The 18,650-nt window shown below is 44.4% G+C and overlaps 1 protein-coding gene across 1 annotated transcript in view; it reads right to left on the bottom strand.

The window, feature by feature from the left end:
• Positions 1 to 325: 325 nt before the first annotated feature.
• Positions 326 to 18,650, bottom strand: part of LOC124552628 (short neuropeptide F) — a 596,078-nt gene continuing 577,753 nt past the window's right edge. Inside the window, exons 4-5 of the mRNA XM_047126953.1 lie at positions 10,064 to 10,168; positions 326 to 875 (exon numbers count right to left, since the gene is read on the bottom strand). Of these exons, the coding sequence (XP_046982909.1) occupies positions 837 to 875; positions 10,064 to 10,168 (144 nt within the window). The 3' untranslated portion in view covers positions 326 to 836. The remainder of the gene's footprint in view (positions 876 to 10,063; positions 10,169 to 18,650) is intronic.

Raw genomic sequence — 18,650 nt, 5'->3', positions numbered from 1 at the left:
TTCTGTAGTTTCTTTTATATATATATATATATATATATATATATATATATATATATACTTCTGCTTTTTCCCGCTCAACTCGTTCCTTCTTGAAAGATTACAGCTGTGTGTATGAACAGAGGAGCAGAACCTGCAACTTTACGATTCTCGTGTGCTTTAAGTAGACTTAATTTTTGTAAAATTGCTTTTTGTATCCTTTCTTGTCACGGCTGTGTTGACTGGTTCATGTGTGTCGTTCTGAGACAAGTTAGGAGTGAGGAAATTACGAAGGGAAGGATTCCTGTGATGCAGCTAAAATGAAAGTCTTGAACAATTCATGGTACACAGCTTCTACATGTATTTTGCAATTCATTGCATTTCGTACATTGTTATTAAGCTACTTACTAGCAAAGCATATCCAAGCAGCAATCAAGAGGATCAAAAAAGCAAGTGGAATGCAGTGTGCGACGTGACACACAGAGAAGAAATCTGGTCAGACACGAATTACAGAAAGTGATGAATTTTTTCTGGGATGTTTATTTAACAGACTTTTTTTTTACACTGCTACAGCAAATACAATAACAGCTTCGTATTCGGAAGTAGCATTAATAATACGTTTTGTATTTTACATTGACGTGTAATGATACTCTAAGGGAAACGGGTACACCGTGGTCGGATCGGAGCGTATTTCACAGACGCTGTTGTCGAGCGTCTTGAAAGAGAAGTTCTGGTTTTAAAATACTATCCGCGCAGTGGTTTCTGGTGGGACGCAAAACAAACGGAGAGATTTCTACAGCAGTTACGTTGGATGTGGGTCAGAGAGTAGCTATGGTCGTTAGCGGTGGTATTCAGGGCCTTCAGTTCTCCACTGGACTCTCTGGAGCGCCCAGCTGGTTCTGAAACAGACGAAACAGGTTGTTCAGTAGGGGCAGCCCGTAGAAAAACAAAAGAAACAGACGATTCATACGTTTTTAGAAACAAAGTAGGATAGAAAACATGAGGTTTACATTGAGATTACTAGTGATGTATAAGACTCAAATTGACAAAAGTGGTATAGGTAATCCATTTTGGCCCACTCTACATCTACAGTGTGTAGTCTGCATCTAAATCTGTATTTGCATCCACAACCTGACATGTATTTCTGTATTTATATCTACAATTTGAAATCTACATCTGCAGTCTGTAACTCATAATATGAAACCTACGTACACAATATAAAACCTACATCTATATCTACTACGTTACACCCATTTCTATATCTGTAATAAAAATTTGAAATCTGCAACATGAATTTCACATACACAATATGAAATCTACACCTATATCTAAAATTCTATGTAATAGCGTGTTACCGACGAACTTCGTGCAGTGTGTCAAAACTACACTCCTGGAAATTGAAATAAGAACACCGTGAATTCATTGTCCCAGGAAGGGGAAACTTTATTGACACATTCCTAGGGTCAGATACATCACATGATCACACTGACAGAACCACAGGCACATAGACACAGGCAACAGAGCATGCACAATGTCGGCACTAGTACAGTGTGTATCCACCTTTCGCAGCAATGCAGGCTGCTATTCTCCCATGGAGACGATCGTAGAGATGCTGGATGTAGTCCTGTGGAACGGCTTGCCATGCCATTTCCACCTGGCGCCTCAGTTGGACCAGCGTTCGTGCTGGACGTGCAGACCGCGTGAGACGACGCTTCATCCAGTCCCAAACATGCTCAATGGGGGACAGATCCGGAGATCTTGCTGGCCAGGGTAGTTGACTTACACCTTCTAGAGCACGTTGGGTGGCACGGGATACATGCGGACGTGCATTGTCCTGTTGGAACAGCAAGTTCCCTTGCCGGTCTAGGAATGGTAGAACGATGGGTTCGATGACGGTTTGGATGTACCGTGCACTATTCAGTGTCCCCTCGACGATCACCAGTGGTGTACGGCCAGTGTAGGAGATCGCTCCCCACACCATGATGCCGGGTGTTGGACCTGTGTGCCTCGGTCGTATGCAGTCCTGATTGTGGCGCTCACCTGCACGGCGCCAAACACGCATACGACCATCATTGGCACCAAGGCAGAAGCGACTCTCATCGCTGAAGACGACACGTCTCCATTCGTCCCTCCATTCACGCCTGTCGCGACACCACTGGAGGCGGGCTGCACGATGTTGGGGCGTGAGCGGAAGACGGCCTAACGGTGTGCGGGACCGTAGCCCAGCTTCATGGAGACGGTTGCGAATGGTCCTCGCCGATACCCCAGGAGCAACAGTGTCCCTAATTTGCTGGGAAGTGGCGGTGCGGTCCCCTACGGCACTGCGTAGGATCCTACGGTCTTGGCGTGCATCCGTGCGTCGCTGCGGTCCGGTCCCAGGTCGACGGGCACGTGCACCTTCCGCCGACCACTGGCGACAACATCGATGTACTGTGGAGACCTCACGCCCCACGTGTTGAGCAATTCGGCGGTACGTCCACCCGGCCTCCCGCATGCCCACTATACGCCCTCGCTCAAAGTCCGTCAACTGCACATACGGTTCACGTCCGCGCTGTCGCGGCATGGTACGAGTGTTAAAGACTGCGATGGAGCTCCGTATGCCACGGCAAACTGGCTGACACTGACGGCGGCGGTGCACAAATGCTGCGCAGCTAGCGCCATTCGACGGCCAACACCGCGGTTCCTGGTGTGTCCGCTGTGCCGTGCGTGTGATCATTGCTTGTACAGCTCTCTCGCAGTGTCCGGAGCAAGTATGGTGGGTCTGACACACCGGTGTCAATGTGTTCTTTTTTCCATTTCCAGGAGTGTATATGAGCTGGCGCCTGCCGATAGGCCACCCCTTCGGCAGCAAACGTGACTTTGTACGCTGACAGACCATAAGCGGAACGTCTCGCAGTGTTGTTTGTTATGCAGTGATCGAGACTCATTGCCACAACCCCCAGCAGCTAGCTGCTGCATAGAATGGCCTCGTCTCCTAATATTTCGATGCTCTGTTGTCTCACTGGATGACGGTTTTGGACATGGGTTTCCATCTACAGTACATTATCCTGAAATCATCTAAAATCTCCAATTCGGTTTTCAGGAGGAAAATAAACTGTGGATGGAACCTCATGGCCGCAACTGTAATCCGCTGAGGCAACAGAGCATCTCACTCACAGGGACAAGGGCTGTCTACGCAGCAACAAGCTCCATCTTCTCCACTGGCGATCATGGCAATCAGTCGCGATCACTGAACAACGAACAACATTGTGAGACGTTCCATCTGCAGTCCATCACCAAACAATGTTACGTTTGCTGCCGAAGGGATAGCCAAGTGAAACCTGTCTGAAGCACGGTTGCAGGATGTTTCCAGACACGGGTTCCCATTCTCAGTGTGTTCCTCAAGACGCCTTCTACAGCCCCACAAAGTTTGTCGATATCTTATAAAATGAAATGACACAATTTCAGAGATCTCATACAGATATGATTTCATGTATATAGACTGAAGCGCCGAATGCAAAATTGTACGAAGGCAGGGAATCCAACCAGGGTCTGCCACTTAATATGCAGGGCCACTAAGCTAAGAGAAATTTGCAGCAGGCTTGGGCACCAATTGGAATTTGGAGCGAGGGAAGAAGCGTGCCAGGGTAATCCGCCCAGTTGTGTGAACCACTGTACCAAGGTGGTTTAATGGCTAAAGCGTCTGCCTAGTAAGCGGAGTACCCGGGTTCGAGTCCTGGCCTTGTTACAAATTCTCATTCGCCGCTACATTATATATTTATCGGGAACTTTTTGTAACACCCTGTATATCTGTATCTACACTCTGAAATCTACAATTTTAAAATCTACATTTTGAGTCTTAAACTGGAATGTAAAATCTACATCTGCAATATAAAATCAACAACTACTATACAAAATCTACAACTACTATATAAAATCTACATCTACTATATAAAACCTACATATACAATATGAACTCTACGCATGCGACAGGAAATCTACATCTACATCCACTCCTTTACTCCTAATGTTACAGTATGGTATGAAGAAGACAGTATGCAGTGCACCTGCATTATTTTTCTCTTACAGTTCTGTGGTGTAAGGGGACAACATGTTATATTACGTTTCCACATAAGCCACTTTCTGATGCTTTGCCAATGGCGTTGTTACAAGAAATTTACTTTTCTCCTATTGGCTACAACAGTAACAATAAAGAATATAAAAAATACATGTAGCTACCAATAACGAGCCGAGAAAACCACTGGGAGTGTAATGGGTGAATTACTTTTCACAATAGATATAAATGACCTAGTCGATGTCGGAAGCTCCTTAAAGCTGTTCTCGGGAGCTGGTGTTGTACATAGAGAAATTAAGAGGCTAGAAAACTGTAGTGAAATGCAGCAAAACCTGTAGCGTATCGACGCTTCGTGCAGGGATTAACAACTAACCCTGAAGTAATGTGACGTAGTGCAAATCAGTCGGCGGAAAGATACTATATTGTACGATTACAGAGATGCAGGTAACAGTCAAATCGATTAAATATGTGAGAGCGAAACACCAAGATAAAAAGAATCGTAGGAAAGGCAGGCGTGAGATTACGAATCATTCGGAGAATCATCTGAAAGTGCAGTCCGCCTGCGATGGTCGTATCTTACGAGAAACTCGTTCGATCAATAAATGAATATTGCTCTTCTGTATTCGACCCGCACATATAGGACCTATAGGAGAAATAGAGAAGAGCCAAAGAAGAGTGACACGTTTTGTTGCAGGTTGATTTAGTAAGCAAGAAAGCGTGACGCAGGGGCTCAGCCAATCGCAGTGGCAGACGCTGCAAGAGCCGCATTGTGGATCCTGCTAGTATTTACAGTTAAAATTATAAGAGAATAATGTTCCTGAAAGACTCAGCAATATATTCCTTCCTCCTACGTATACCTCGTGAAAAGACCATGGAGGTAAAATTAGAGAGATTCGAGCCTATACGGAGACTTACCAACGATCATTCTTCCACGAACCATTCGCAACTGGAACACGTAAAGGGTGATGTGATAATGGTACATAATGTACCCTCCACCACACTCTATAAGCTGGCTTGCGCAGCATACAACAAGATGCAGATAACGGCCTTAATGCGCTGAAATTTGTTCTGTAATCCTATTATTTGCTTCTTTCCCTCTCCTACCAAACATACAATTTCTCGGCGAGTAACCGTATATTCTGGCACATTTGCGCATAAAAATTCAATGTCTTCTCGTTGCTGGTGGTTAAATTTGAGTTTTTTATGTCGTTTATTATGCCTATTGTTCTCAGATCTACTATTATTCCGCGCATGTTGTATTTTACACTGAAGAGCGAAAGAAACTGCCTAATATCGTACAGGACCCCCGCGAGCACGCAGAAGTGTCGCAACACGACGTGACATGGACCTGCCTAATGTCTGAGTAGTGCTGGAGGGAATTGACACCATGTTCAATAATGATCATATATGGGGAGTTGGGTGGCCAGCGGAAGTGTTTAAACACTGAAGAGTGTTAATGGAGCCACTCTGTAGCAATTCTGGAGGTATGGAGTGTCACATTGTTCTGCTGGAATTTCCCAAGTCCGTCGGAAAGTACAATGGACATGAATGGATGCAGGTGATCGGACAGGATGCCTACCCACGTGTCGCCTGTCAGAGTCGTTTCTAGACATATCAGGCCTCCCGTATCACTCCAACTGCCCACGCCGCACACCATTACACAGCCTCCACCAGCTTGAACAGTGACCTGCTGACATTCAGGGCTCATGGATTCATGAGGTTGTATCCATACCCGTACACGTCTATCCCCTTGATACAATTTGAAACGTGACTCGTCCGACCAGGCAACATGCTCCATTCATCAACAGTCCAATGTGGGTGTTAAAAGGTCCAGGCGAGGCGTAAAGCTTTGTGTCGTGCAGTCATCAAGGGTACATGAGTGGGTCTTCGACTCCGAAAGCCCATATCGATGATGTTTCTTTGAATGGCTCGCCCGCTGATACTTGTTGATGGCCCAGCATTGAAATCTGCAGCGATTTTCGGAAGGGTTGCATTTCTGTCACCTTGAACGATTCTCTTCAGTCGTTGTTGGTCCCGCTCTTACAGGATCTTTTTCTGAGCGCAGCGATATCGGAGATTCGATGTTTTACCGGATTCCTGATATTCACTGTACATTCGTGAAATGGTCGTAAGGAAAAATTTCCACTTCATCACTACCTCGGAGATGCTGAGTCGTAACGCTTGTGCGCCGACTGTAACACCACGTACAAAGTCACTTAAATCTTGATAACCTGCCACTGTAGCAGCAGTAACCGACCTAACTACTGAGGCATTGCCGACCGCAGCGCCTGTTTACATATCTTTGTATCTGAATACGCATGCCTGTACCAGTTTCTTTGGCGCTTCAGTGTAGGGGCAGTGGATTTGCCAAAGTATAGCTTGTCTCCGAATTTCGTCACGTTGGTACACTGTCAGACGGACTGACCCGAGGTTCAGGCGCTCTTGTGGACCTCTTGCTGGTATGGCGAGAAAAATACATAAAATTAGTTGTACCGCCGTTAATAATGTTCACGAAGTGTCGTCTATGGTCAGTTTATTCAGGGGAGTGTCAGAAGCCAATTTTACTGTCATAATTTTGATGGCGTAGAGCAAGGCAAAATTGGGGATGCGGTTATTGAGACTGAGTGTGGGCCATCGGCTCTGCACTCTATTTTGCGAATAATTGAGGGTGAAATTTGTCTATTTGAGAGAATTCGTGAAGCTGTTGCATTTTAACTATACTTTTTTGTGGGATAAAGCTGAATCTTGTGCAAGTTTCTTTGTAATGTGGCCGCGAGCATATGTTCGCGCCAATTGACAAGTAGAAATTGCAGTCTTTTCGGTTATTTAATAAAGTTACATGTTTGCTAAAGTAAATGAAAGTGGGGACAGAGTATTTTTAATTAGTTATTTTATGAAGTTTTGGGCTTTTTGTTTGTGACTACAGTGGTCGCCTCGTGTGCGTGTGAAATATGTATTAACTCAACGAAAGGAATCGGAATCTGTTAAATTGTTTTAATGTTTTCTAAAAGTGATTCTGAGAATTTTGAGACACTTGTTGTGAGAATTTACGTTCTAATTTTTGTTCCTTTGAATGTGAGATCTGTCCATGTGTGTAGAAGCAGTTCATGTGGCACCTAAATCGTGATTAATTCAGATGTTGCTCGACCTCTTGCTGTTTGTTGTAACGATTTTCATGGCCCTCAGCTCTGTTTTACGTAATAATTTGGTAATTCATGGTTAGATGTCTTTGTGAGTGCTAATGGACTCCATGTGTTCCAGCCACTGAGTGTTACTTCCCCAAAGCTGTCAAGTAGTTTGTTTCAGTCCCTTGGTATGAAGTAATGGCTAGTAGTTCAGTAAAGTATTTCGTATTTCAAAGCGCGTTAGATTTTATTTGTTGAGTCAATCCAGACCATCTTTCTTTGCGAGAACAATATCAGATACGGTGACCCATCCTGATAGTATAAAGCATACTCAGGAATCTCTGTTTCGCTCTGTTTTCCGACGGCGTAAGCTGGCACAGTTAGTGCGAATACCAACAACTTGCACCAGCCCCCCCCCCCCCCTCCACCTACAGTTTTTATGTGTTCGTGTCAATATTACATTGCGTGCTGCTACGCTGAACAGTTCTGAAGTTAATCCATGCCAATATCCCGTAGTGTGATCGCAGTTTTCTTTTGTACGTAGGGATCAAATAAAGAAAAACTCTTAACTGTTTTCATTATTTGAAATGTGACTCCAACACCGAGAGTCAATACTATTCTAGCTGTTTTTACCGTCCAGCAATCTATGTTACACAACCGCATAGTGAAACCTGTTTTTAGAATAATAAAAGCAAGTAATTGCAAGGAATCACCTTTCAATATGGATGTAACGAAATTACCACTAGCTATCCTCATTCAATGCAAGTTCTGTTCACCCTCACTTAAAAGAGTAATTTGAAGGATAACGTAAGAGACTGTAGGAGGAATAGTGTATTAAGGGAACAAAAGTCAGTTGTAGCTTACTTACGGTCATGGAAGACCACCGCCCTCTTTACTGTACGAGTTCGTTCGAGGTATAGTTAGCGTTATTCGTTCCTTTTTTAAACTGATTAGAGTTTGTTCTTCCATGTAGAACCAGTAAACACGTAATTAGAGTCGACTCGTCCTTATGAAATAAAATCGCTGTACCAAGAACCCCAACGTATAGTAAGAGTTGGAGATTTGCGTAGTAAATACCAGAGAGTAGTGGAAGGTGTAAGTACAAGTTGCAGAGACGTGAATACAGAGAAAATTACCTCAGAACAGGAGAGTAGCTGCATATCATATACCATAGTTTCATTAAACAAAAAACCGTACCCAGTTCTTGGAAAAAACCACAGGTCACACCCGTCTACAAGAAGGTAGTAGAAGTAATCAACAAAACTCCCGTCCAGTATCCTTGACATCGACTTGATGTAGCATCCTAGAACATATTCTGAGCTCAAACATAATGAGGTGTCTTGGACAGCACGATCTCCTCATTGCCAGCCACCACGGATCCCGAAAACTTCGATCATGTAAAACCTATCTCGCATTTTATTCACATGATATACTGAAAGATTTGGATCAAGGCAGTCAGATAGAAGCAGTATTTCTTGATTTGCAAAAAACATTTGACTCAGTACCACACCTACGCCTATTGCCTAAAATACGATCATGTGGGGTACGAAGCGAAATTTGTGACTGGATTGAAGACTTTTCCATTGGGAGATCGCAGCATGTTGTCTTGGATGTAGAGTCATCACTGCATGTAGATGTAACTTCGGATGTGTCCCAGAGAAGTGTGTTGGAACCCTTGCTGTTCGTGCTTTATATTAACGACCTTGTAGGCAATATTAATAGTAACATCATGCTCTTTCCAGATGATTCATATATCTATAATGAAGTACTGTCTGAAAGAAGCTGCATAAATGTTAGATTATGAAAAGACTTCAAAGTGGTGCAAGGATTGGTAAGTCGTTCGAAATGTTCAGAAATGCAAAACTGTGCACTTCACAAGAAGGAAATACTTATTATCCTGTTACTATAATATCAATGAGTCACTGTTGGGATCAGGAAATTCATACAAGTATCTGGGTGTAGCAGTTTGTAGGGATATGAAATGGAATGAACACATTCGCTCAGTCATGGGTAAAGCAGGTGGAAGATTTCGGTTTATTGATAGAATAGTGGGGGATCAGTCTACAAAGGAGATTCCTTACAAAACACCCATCCTAGAATATTACTCGTGTGTGTGACCCATAGAGGATGTTGAACGTATACAGAGAAGGTCAGCTCGAATGGTCACACATTTGTTTAATCCGTCGGAGAGTGTCACGAAGATACTGAAGGAATGGAACCGGAAGACTCTATGCCGAGGAAGTATATTAACGAAGTTTCAAGGACCGGCTTTAAGTGATGACTCTAGGAATTGACTACAATCCTCTGTGTATTGCTCACATAGGGGTCGTACGCACTGTATGCAAGAGGCATTCAATCATTCTTCCCGCGCTCTGTACGTGAATGGAACGGGAAGAAACCTTAATAACTTGTAAAGTGGGACATACCCTCTGTCATGCACCTCACGGAGGTTTTGCAGGGTATAGATGTAGATGTAGACACCACTGTCGGTAACCTTGCATTACTTGATTAATTATTACTGGTACAGTAAAATTATTTGTGACTTCTTCATATTTAGTTAAGTCCCAGGCCTTAACCCATCTGACCGCTGAAGACAGATCCTCATTAATCTCGGTTAAGGCAGTATTGATACCGTCAGGCCCGTTTTTTAAGTCGGTCGTCCTGGGAAGACAGAACAGACGGGATATTATATTTAAGGAGAACAATAGTGAGCCCAAAACTGACCCCTGTGCACTTCTTACATATTACTCTTCTGAAAAACTTTTCACTCGTACAGACAAGACGTTGATGTCTATTTCTCAAGTAAGTGTGAAATTTCGGTGTGACCTGCATGACGGGTAGCTGTGTGGTGTGCTGTAAGCACAGAGAGCTAGAGTTTGCATGTGTCTGGTGTGTAGCAGGTACTTACGGAGAGCAGAGGATCAGAGCGACGTCCGAAGCGTAGGCGGAGGGATGGAGAGCGCGCAGCCACGGCCAGCGAGTCCTGTCCAGACCCTGCGGCGGCGGAGGGTGCCTGCAACACCACGAGGGCACACGCTGGAATTATATAGACCTAGGGATAGGCGATGTCTCTGTAAGAATTTTCGCTGCATCTCCGGTCTCAACACAACAGCACACTGTAGTGTCATAAAATTGCTGTCACTAACATTCATATGCCTACTGCTGGCGCAGTCGCATGTAATGTCCAATTCAACTGGTTTGAATCTTACTTAAATATGGTGGAAAAGGTGCTGAATAACTGAAACAATGTCAGAAGGATAGAAAATTTTATTGACTAGGAGAAATCACAAAGGTAGTCCCTCAGGGTTCAATTTTTGGTCCACTCCTATTCCTTATATATGTGAATAAATTTCACTTAACATTCATCCAGTAAAGCTAGTACATAGTGCACACGATTCTAGCGTTATAATAAACTCCATTAGAGAGGAAGTAGCAGAAGAAATAATAAATGATATTTTCTAACGAATTATTAAATGGTTCTCATAAAATGATCTCACCAAAAAACCCAATGTATTCAGTTATGCACAACAAACAGTCATACCAGCAATTGATGTAGCACACAAGCACCAGACAGTAAACAGAGTAAAATACTTCAGATTTTTGTGTGTACATGTTGATAAAAACTTGAACTGGAAGAAGCATATTACTGAGCTTCTCAAACATTTAGTTCAGATACTTGTGTTCTTCGTGCAATTGCTAGTCTTGGAAACAAACGAATGAACCTCCTGACATATTTTGCATATTTACACTCCAAAATGTATTACGGTATAATTTTATGGGGTAGCTCACCACTTATAAAGAAAGTACTGATTGCACAAAAGAGGGCAGTAGGAATAATATGTGTTGTTCACCTCCACATGTCATGTAGGTACGTCTGCAAGGAGCTAGGCATTTTAACTGCTCCATCATGATACACATATTCGCTAATGACATTCGGCACAGTTTGAGGAGAAGAGAAGTGTCCATAATTGAAACACTAGAGGGGAAAGTCAACTTTATTACGATTATTAAAGCTGTCATCCTTGCACCATCCGTCATGGGTTATTTTGCTGCCTAGGTAGCAGAAATACTTAAATTCGTCTACTTCGTAATCCCCGATTGTGAAGGTAAGTTTCTCGCTGTTCTAATTTCTGTTACTTCTCGTTTCTGTCGTCTTTCTTCGATTTGCTCTTAATACATATTCTGTACTCAGTAGACTGTTCATTCCATTCAACAAATGTTTTAAGTCCTCATTACTTTCACTGAAAATAGCAATGTCGTCAGGTAATCTTATAATTGGTTTCGTTTAACTTTGAACTTAAATCCCTCTCTTGAACCTTTTTATTTATTTCCGTCATTGCGTCTTCGACGAACAGACCGAACAGTAGGGGCGAACGACTACATTCCTGTCTTACACGGTTTGTAATCCGTGCACTTCGTTCTTGGTCGTTCACTGTTATTGTTCCCCCTTGTCTCTTATACATATTGTATATTACCTGTCTTTCCTTCGTTTCTCTCAGAATTTCGAACATCTTGCATCATTTGACATTGTAGAACGGGTTTTCCGGATTGACAAACCCTATGAACGTGTCTTGATTTTTCTTCAGTCTTGTTTCCATTATTAACCGCAATGTCAGAACTGCCCCTCTACTGGCTATATCTTTCCTTAAGCCAAACTGATCGTTATCTGCCACATCCTCAATTTTCTTTTACATTCTTTTGTATATTATTCTTATCATAAACTTGGATGCATGAGCTGTGAAGCTGATGGTGCGATAATTCTCAGTCTTTCCGGATCTTGCATCTTGGGAATGGTATGGATCGTGTTCCCCGAATATGAGATGGAATATCGCCAGACTCGCACATTCTACGCACCAATTGCAGTAGTCGTTTTGTTGCCACATCTTCCACTGATCTTAGAATTTCCGATGGAATCTTATCTATTATTCCTTCTGGCTTATTTGATAGTAAGTCTTTCTACGCTCCTTTAAATTCTGATTCTAATACTGAATCACCTATCTCTTCCCTGTCGACTTCTGTTTCTTCTTCCATCAAGTAGTCAGACAAGAAATACCCCTCACAAAGGCTTTCAGTGTATCTACATCTACATCCATACTCCGCAAGACACCTGACGGTGGCTTTCTCTTTTGCATTTAACAGTAGAATTCCCAATGCATTCTTAATGTTACTGTTCTTGCCTTTATTTCAAGGAAGGTTGTTTTGACTATTCTATATGCTCAGTCACTCCTTGTGACAAACATTTCTTTTTCAATATCTTCACATTTTTCATGCAACCATTTCACCTTAACTTTCCTGCACTCCCTATTTATTCCATTCCTAAGCAACTCGCGTTTCTGTATTCCTGAATTTTTCTGAATCTATTTTGTGTACAATGGACGATCACTGCCATGTGTTATTAATTTATTCGCTATAAATGTCTCAATCGCCTCCGATACTACTGTTTTCAATTTGAACCACATCTGCTCTACATAGATTGTTTGTTGGGAAGGACGACAACTGTCTGTGTCTTAGGAGCACGAAACGAACTCGTGTTGATGTCTCGGCTACAAAAATTTCTTGACCTGAAGTCATTGGTAGCCACGTGAGACGCAATACGGCCCCGGCTCCGCACCATAGTCCACGGAAACAGCGTCAGCTGTTAGTCTGGTGATATCTGGTGTTATTCACATCCAGGAACACACAAAGGACTTGTCAAATCTGTGGCATGTAGAGAGGATGCTGTATTACCCTCCAAAATCAGATCTCCAGATATGGAGGTCGCCACAATATTTTGGCCCACCCTGTTTATGAGACGGGGTAACTACACTAATGGCCATTAAAATTGCTACACCAAAAAGAAATGCAGATGATAAACGGGTATTCATTGGACAAATATATTATACTAGAACTGACATGTGATTACATTTTCACGCAATTTGGGTGCATGGATCCTGAGAAATCAGTACCCAAAATAATCACCTCTGGCCGTAATAACAGCCTTAGTACGCCTGGGCATCGAGTCAAACAGAGCTTGGATGAGTGTACAGGTACAGCTGCCCATGCAGCTTCAACACGATACCACAGTTCATCAAGAGCAGTGACTGGCATGTTGTGATGAGCCAGTTGCTCGGCCACCATCGACCAGAGGTTTTCAATTGGTGAGAGATCTGGAGAATGTGCTGGCCAGGGCAGCAGTCGAACATTTTCTGTATCCAGAAAGGCCCGTACAGGACCTGCAACATGTGGTCGTGCATTATCCTGCTGAAATGTAAGGTTCCACAGGGATCGAATGAACGGTAGAGCCACGGGTCGTAACACATCTGAAATGTAACGTCCACTGTTCAAAGTGTCGTCAATGCGAACAAGAGGTGACCGAGACGTGTAACCAATGGCACTCCGTAACATCACGCCAGTATGGCGATGACGAACACACGCTTCCATTGTGCGTTCACCGCGATGTCGCCAAACGCGGATGCGACCATCATGATGCTCTAAACAGAACCTGGATTCATCCGAAAAAAATGTCGTTTTGCCACTCGTGCAGACAGGTTGGTCGTTGAGTACACCATCGCAGGCGCTCCTGTCTGTGATGCAGCGTCAAGGGTAACCGCAGCCACGGTCTCCGAGCTTATACTCCATGCTGCTGCAAACGTCGTCGAACTGTTCGTGCATATGGTTGTTGTCTTGCAAACGTCCCCATTCGTTGACTCAGGGATCGAGACTTGGCTGCACGATCCAATACAGCCATTCGGATAAGATGCCTGTCATCTCGACTGCTAGTGATACGAGGCCGTTGGGATCCAGCACGGCGTTCTGTATTACCCTCCTGAACCCACCAATTACATATTCTGCTATCAGTCATTGGATCTCGACCAACGCGAGCAGCTGTGTCGCGATACGATAAACCGCAATCGCGGTAGTCTACAATCCGACCTTTATCAAAGTCGGAAACGTGATGGTACGCATTTCTCCTCCTTACACGAGACATCACAACAGCGTTTCACCAGGCAACGTCGGTCAACTGCTGTTTGTGTATGAGAAATCGGTGGGAAACTTTTGTCATGTCAGCACGTTGTAGGTGTCCCCACCGGCGCCAACCATGTGTGAATGCTCTGAAAAGCTAATCACTTGCATATCACGGGATCTTCTTCGTGTCGGTTAAATTTCGTGTCTGTAGTACGTCATCTTCGTGGTGTAGCAATTTTAATGGCCAGTAGTGTGATTACGCCCTTAACAAGTAAGGCAAATTTCTCGAAAACCATGGTCGAAACCCAGGTGCTCTTACTGTAGCCGCTGCTTTCTGTTGCTCCATGCTGCGGGTAGGACCGCGTTAAATTGCTACCCAGTTTCGCCCACGTTTTTCGCAGACTACGTGGAAGGTTTTACGGTGTGAAAGCGTCCCGTCACCAGCAGGTGTTGAATGCATTCGTGGCACTTTTCTCCGAGTCCGCCCACTGCGATGAGTGATGGCCGGTCGTGCTGCCTCGCTAATTAGCAGTCCCTCACTTTTGACGCACACACACACACACACACACACTACTCCTACGCATCGAAGTTGCGGAAGTTAATTTTGTCTTTCCACAAACGTTGCCGTTTGTCACTGCTATCTGCAAAGAAAGAGGCACGTCCGACTGCGCCCGAGCTACGTTCTTCTGTTTATTGGCATCTGCTCATCGTCAAACACCCATCCATCATATTTACACAGTACCATTATTAACGGCTATTCTACTATTGTCATCCAGATGTTTTTTCTTGAAGTTTCATTAAGGATGTGGTTTGAGGGATGCGGATTGTTAGTCTACAGTCCCCGAGTGCTATGCTGGTGACCCCACCTTCGGCCTAAGGACGTACCATCGTAGCTACAGGGTCACTTAAAAGTCTCTTACCTCCTTTTCCTGAGGTGTGTGACACTCTACGTCAGGCCTCTCCGCTATTTACGAATACAAAGAAACTGTACACGTGACAGTAGGGTTAGCGCTCCGACCGATCATAACAAATTTATGTATATACACTGAAGGGGCAAACAAACATCTGCCTAATACCGTCTAGCGCACCCGCGAACACGCAGAAGTGCCACAACACGACGTGGCATGGACTCAACTAATGTCTGAAGTAGTGCTGGAGGGAATTGACACAATGAATCCTGCAGTGCTGTCCATAAATCCGTAAGAGTACCAGGGGGTTGAGATCTCTTCTGAACAGCACGTTGCAAGGCATCCCAGATACGCTCAGTAATGTTCATGTCTGGGGAGTTTGGTGGCCAGTGGAAGTTTTTGAAACTCAGAAGAGTGTTCCTGGTGCCACTCTGTAACAATTCTGGACGTTTGGGGGTGTCTCTTTGTCCTCATGGAATTGCCCACTGGACATGAATGGATGCAGGTGATCTGGCAGGATGCTTACATATGTGTCTACTTCAAAAATGGTTCAAATGGCTCTGAACACTATGGGACTTAACTTCTGAGGTCATTAGTCCCCTACAACTTAGAATTACTTAAACCTAACTAACCTAAGGCACCACACACATCCATGCTCGAGGCAGGATTCGAACCTGCGACCGTACCGGTCGCGCAGTTCCAGACTGTAGCGCCTAGAACCGCTCGGCCACTCCGGTTGGCTATGTTTCAACTGTCAGAGTCGTGTCTAGACGTATCATGGCCCCATATCACTCCAACTGCACACGCCCCACACCATTACAGAGCCTCCACCCGCTTGAACGGTCCGCTGCTGACATGCAGGGTGCAAGGATTCATGAGGTTGTCTCTCTACCCGTACACGTCCGTCCGCTCGTTACAATTTGAAACGAGACTCGTCCGACCAGACAACAAGTTTCCATATTTTAACTAAAGCTCAGTCTTGATCACAGCACTTATGTCTCAATAACATCGGTGACCGGTTTCGGTTATATTTATATAACCATCTTCAGACCTGTGAATTAATTTTAGAAAATACTAGAGACCAATCTTAAAATAAAATGAAAAGTGGCTAATGAAGCTCATGCTCAGCACTCATAACCATCATTTGACTTCGTAGCAGCTGAGAAGAGCTCCGCCTACCATCCTCCAAGGAAGGGATGGGTATAATAAGTTTTATTTTATCTTGTTACAATTTTGTCGTCATTAGCCACTTTTCATTTTATTTTAAGATTCGTCTCTAGTATTTTCTAAAATTAATTCACAGGTCTGAAGATGGTTGTATAAATACAACCGAAACCGGTCATCTATGTTATTGAGACACAAGTGTTGTGACCAAGACTGAACTTTAGTTAAAATATAATACTCTATTGATCATTGTTTCCAAAAATGTTTACCAAAAAACAAGTTTGCAGTCATCAACAGTCCAATGTCGGTGTTGACGGGCCCAGGCGAGGCGTAAAGCTTTGTGTCGAGCAGTCATCAAGGGTACACGAGTGGGCCTTCGGCTCCGAAAGCTGATATCGATGATTTTCGTTGAATGTTTCACACGCTGACACTTGTTGATGGCCCACCATTGAAATCTGCTGCAATTTGCGGAAAGGATGCACTTCTGTCACGCTGAACGATTCTCTTCAGTCGTTGTTGGTCCCGTTGTTGCAGGATATTTTTCTGGCCGCAGCGATGTCGGAGATTTCATGTTTTACTGGATTCCTGATATTCACGGTACACTAGCGAAATGGTCGTACGGGAAAATCACCACCTCATTGCTACATCGGAGATGCTGTGTCCCATCGCTCGTTCGCCGACTATAACACCACGTTCAAACTCACTTAAATCTTGATAACCTGCCACTGTAGCGCCAGTAACCGATCTAACAACTGCGCCAGACACTTGTTTTCTTATATAGGCGTTGCCGCCCGCAGCGCTATTCTGCCTGTTTATATACCTCTGTATTTTAATACGCATGTCTATACCTGTTTTTTTGGCACTTCAGCGTAGACATCAATAATTTCTTGTGGCTGAGTGGCTTGGTGCAAGTCTTTACTGGACGCCACTTCGGCGGCGACTTTCGTGTCCCTAACCTACCCCAATTATCCAACTAGAGAAAGGGGATCTACAGTTTAACGTCGAATCTAAACCAAGTGTCGTTTCTGGCGACTCCTCACAGCGCTTTGAGGTGAAAGATGGGTTAAAAAGCAGTGTGATATGTCCGTGGTCCGACACAGGTTCGATCACAAGACCTCTCGGCTTCCAGCTTTACCGCTAGTCCACTGGACCCGACATGCTTAAGCAGGATGTTTAGAAATTCCCCTTAGTGTTTTCTAGGACCTGTAGAGGGGAGTAAGTACATAATATTTCTAACAGGAAGCCACGTCCAGAAACGTACCGTTTCCGTGCTACAGCTGTTTGAAAGCATGTCTGCTAGGTAGGTATGCGACAGGGTAGTCATTGTGGGTTGGGGGGGGGGGGCTGATGTCATGTGACGCCCCCTTTCTCTCTGACCCAGTTGGTTCAAATGGCTCTGAGCACTATGGGACTTAACATCTGAGGTCATCAGTCCCCTACTTAAACCTAAGTAACCTAAGTACATCACACACATCCGTGCCCGAGGCAGGATTCGAACCTGCGTAGCGGTCGCGGGGTTCCAGACTGTAGCGCCTAGAACCGTTCGGCTACCCCGGCCGGCGTCTGACTCGGTTCGAGCCTCATTCACGCGTCTGTGAATGTTATAGTCCTATTAACATGGTTGAGTGCACGTTTGCAGAGTGCACCGACAAGATCCTTCTGTATGGCGAAGCTCACGGTAATGAGAGATATGCTCGTCGCCTTTGTCAAGGTCGTTTTACACTTCATCGCACATACTTTTCGCCACAATTACACAACTGCTGCCGGCCAGAGTGGCCGAGCTGTTCTAGGCGCTTCAGTCTGGGGTGAGTGGAATGCTGTAGCCTGTTGTGGGGTTGTGTACCGCTGAGGACTACGGTGGTGACGAAGCCTCTCCTGCCGGCCGGGGTAGCCGTGCGGTTCTAGGCGCTACAGTCTGGAGCCGAGCGACCGCTACGGCCGCAGGTTCGAATCCTGCCTCTGGCATGGATGCGTGTGATGTCCTTAGGTTAGTTAGGTTTAATTAGTTCTAAGTTCTAGGGCACTGATGACCTCAGAAGTTAAGTCGCATAGTGCTCAGAACCATTTGAACAATTTGAAGCCTCTCCATCGTTTCTAGGTCCCCAGTTCCATACAATACAATACAATGGAGTACATGATGTTAAGGTATGGTGGTATTTTTTGTGGTTACGGTGTAGATCCCTTACTAAGCTTAAGAGAAGGCTACATTTGGAATGATATAACACATTTTAGAGGCTTGTGTTCTGTGTACAGTAGGGGAATAGTTTGGACAGGATGACTGTATCAGCACGGTAATTATATTCTGTCATAAAGGAGTAACTGTGAGGCAATGGTTTGCGGAGAATAACATTTCTAAAATGGACTGACTTTCCCAGACTCCCGACCTCAATCCAATGGCACATTTTGGTATGAGTATGAAAGCCACTTTGCTCCAGACCCCAGCTTCCGACATTCTCCAGTTTCGACTCTTGAGGATGC

Source organism: Schistocerca americana, chromosome 10, assembly GCF_021461395.2.
Source record: "Schistocerca americana isolate TAMUIC-IGC-003095 chromosome 10, iqSchAmer2.1, whole genome shotgun sequence".
NCBI classification, from domain to species: Eukaryota; Metazoa; Arthropoda; class Insecta; order Orthoptera; family Acrididae; genus Schistocerca; species Schistocerca americana.
The sequence above is the reverse complement of the archived record's forward strand: the minus strand, read 5'-3'. Positions and strand labels throughout refer to the sequence as shown.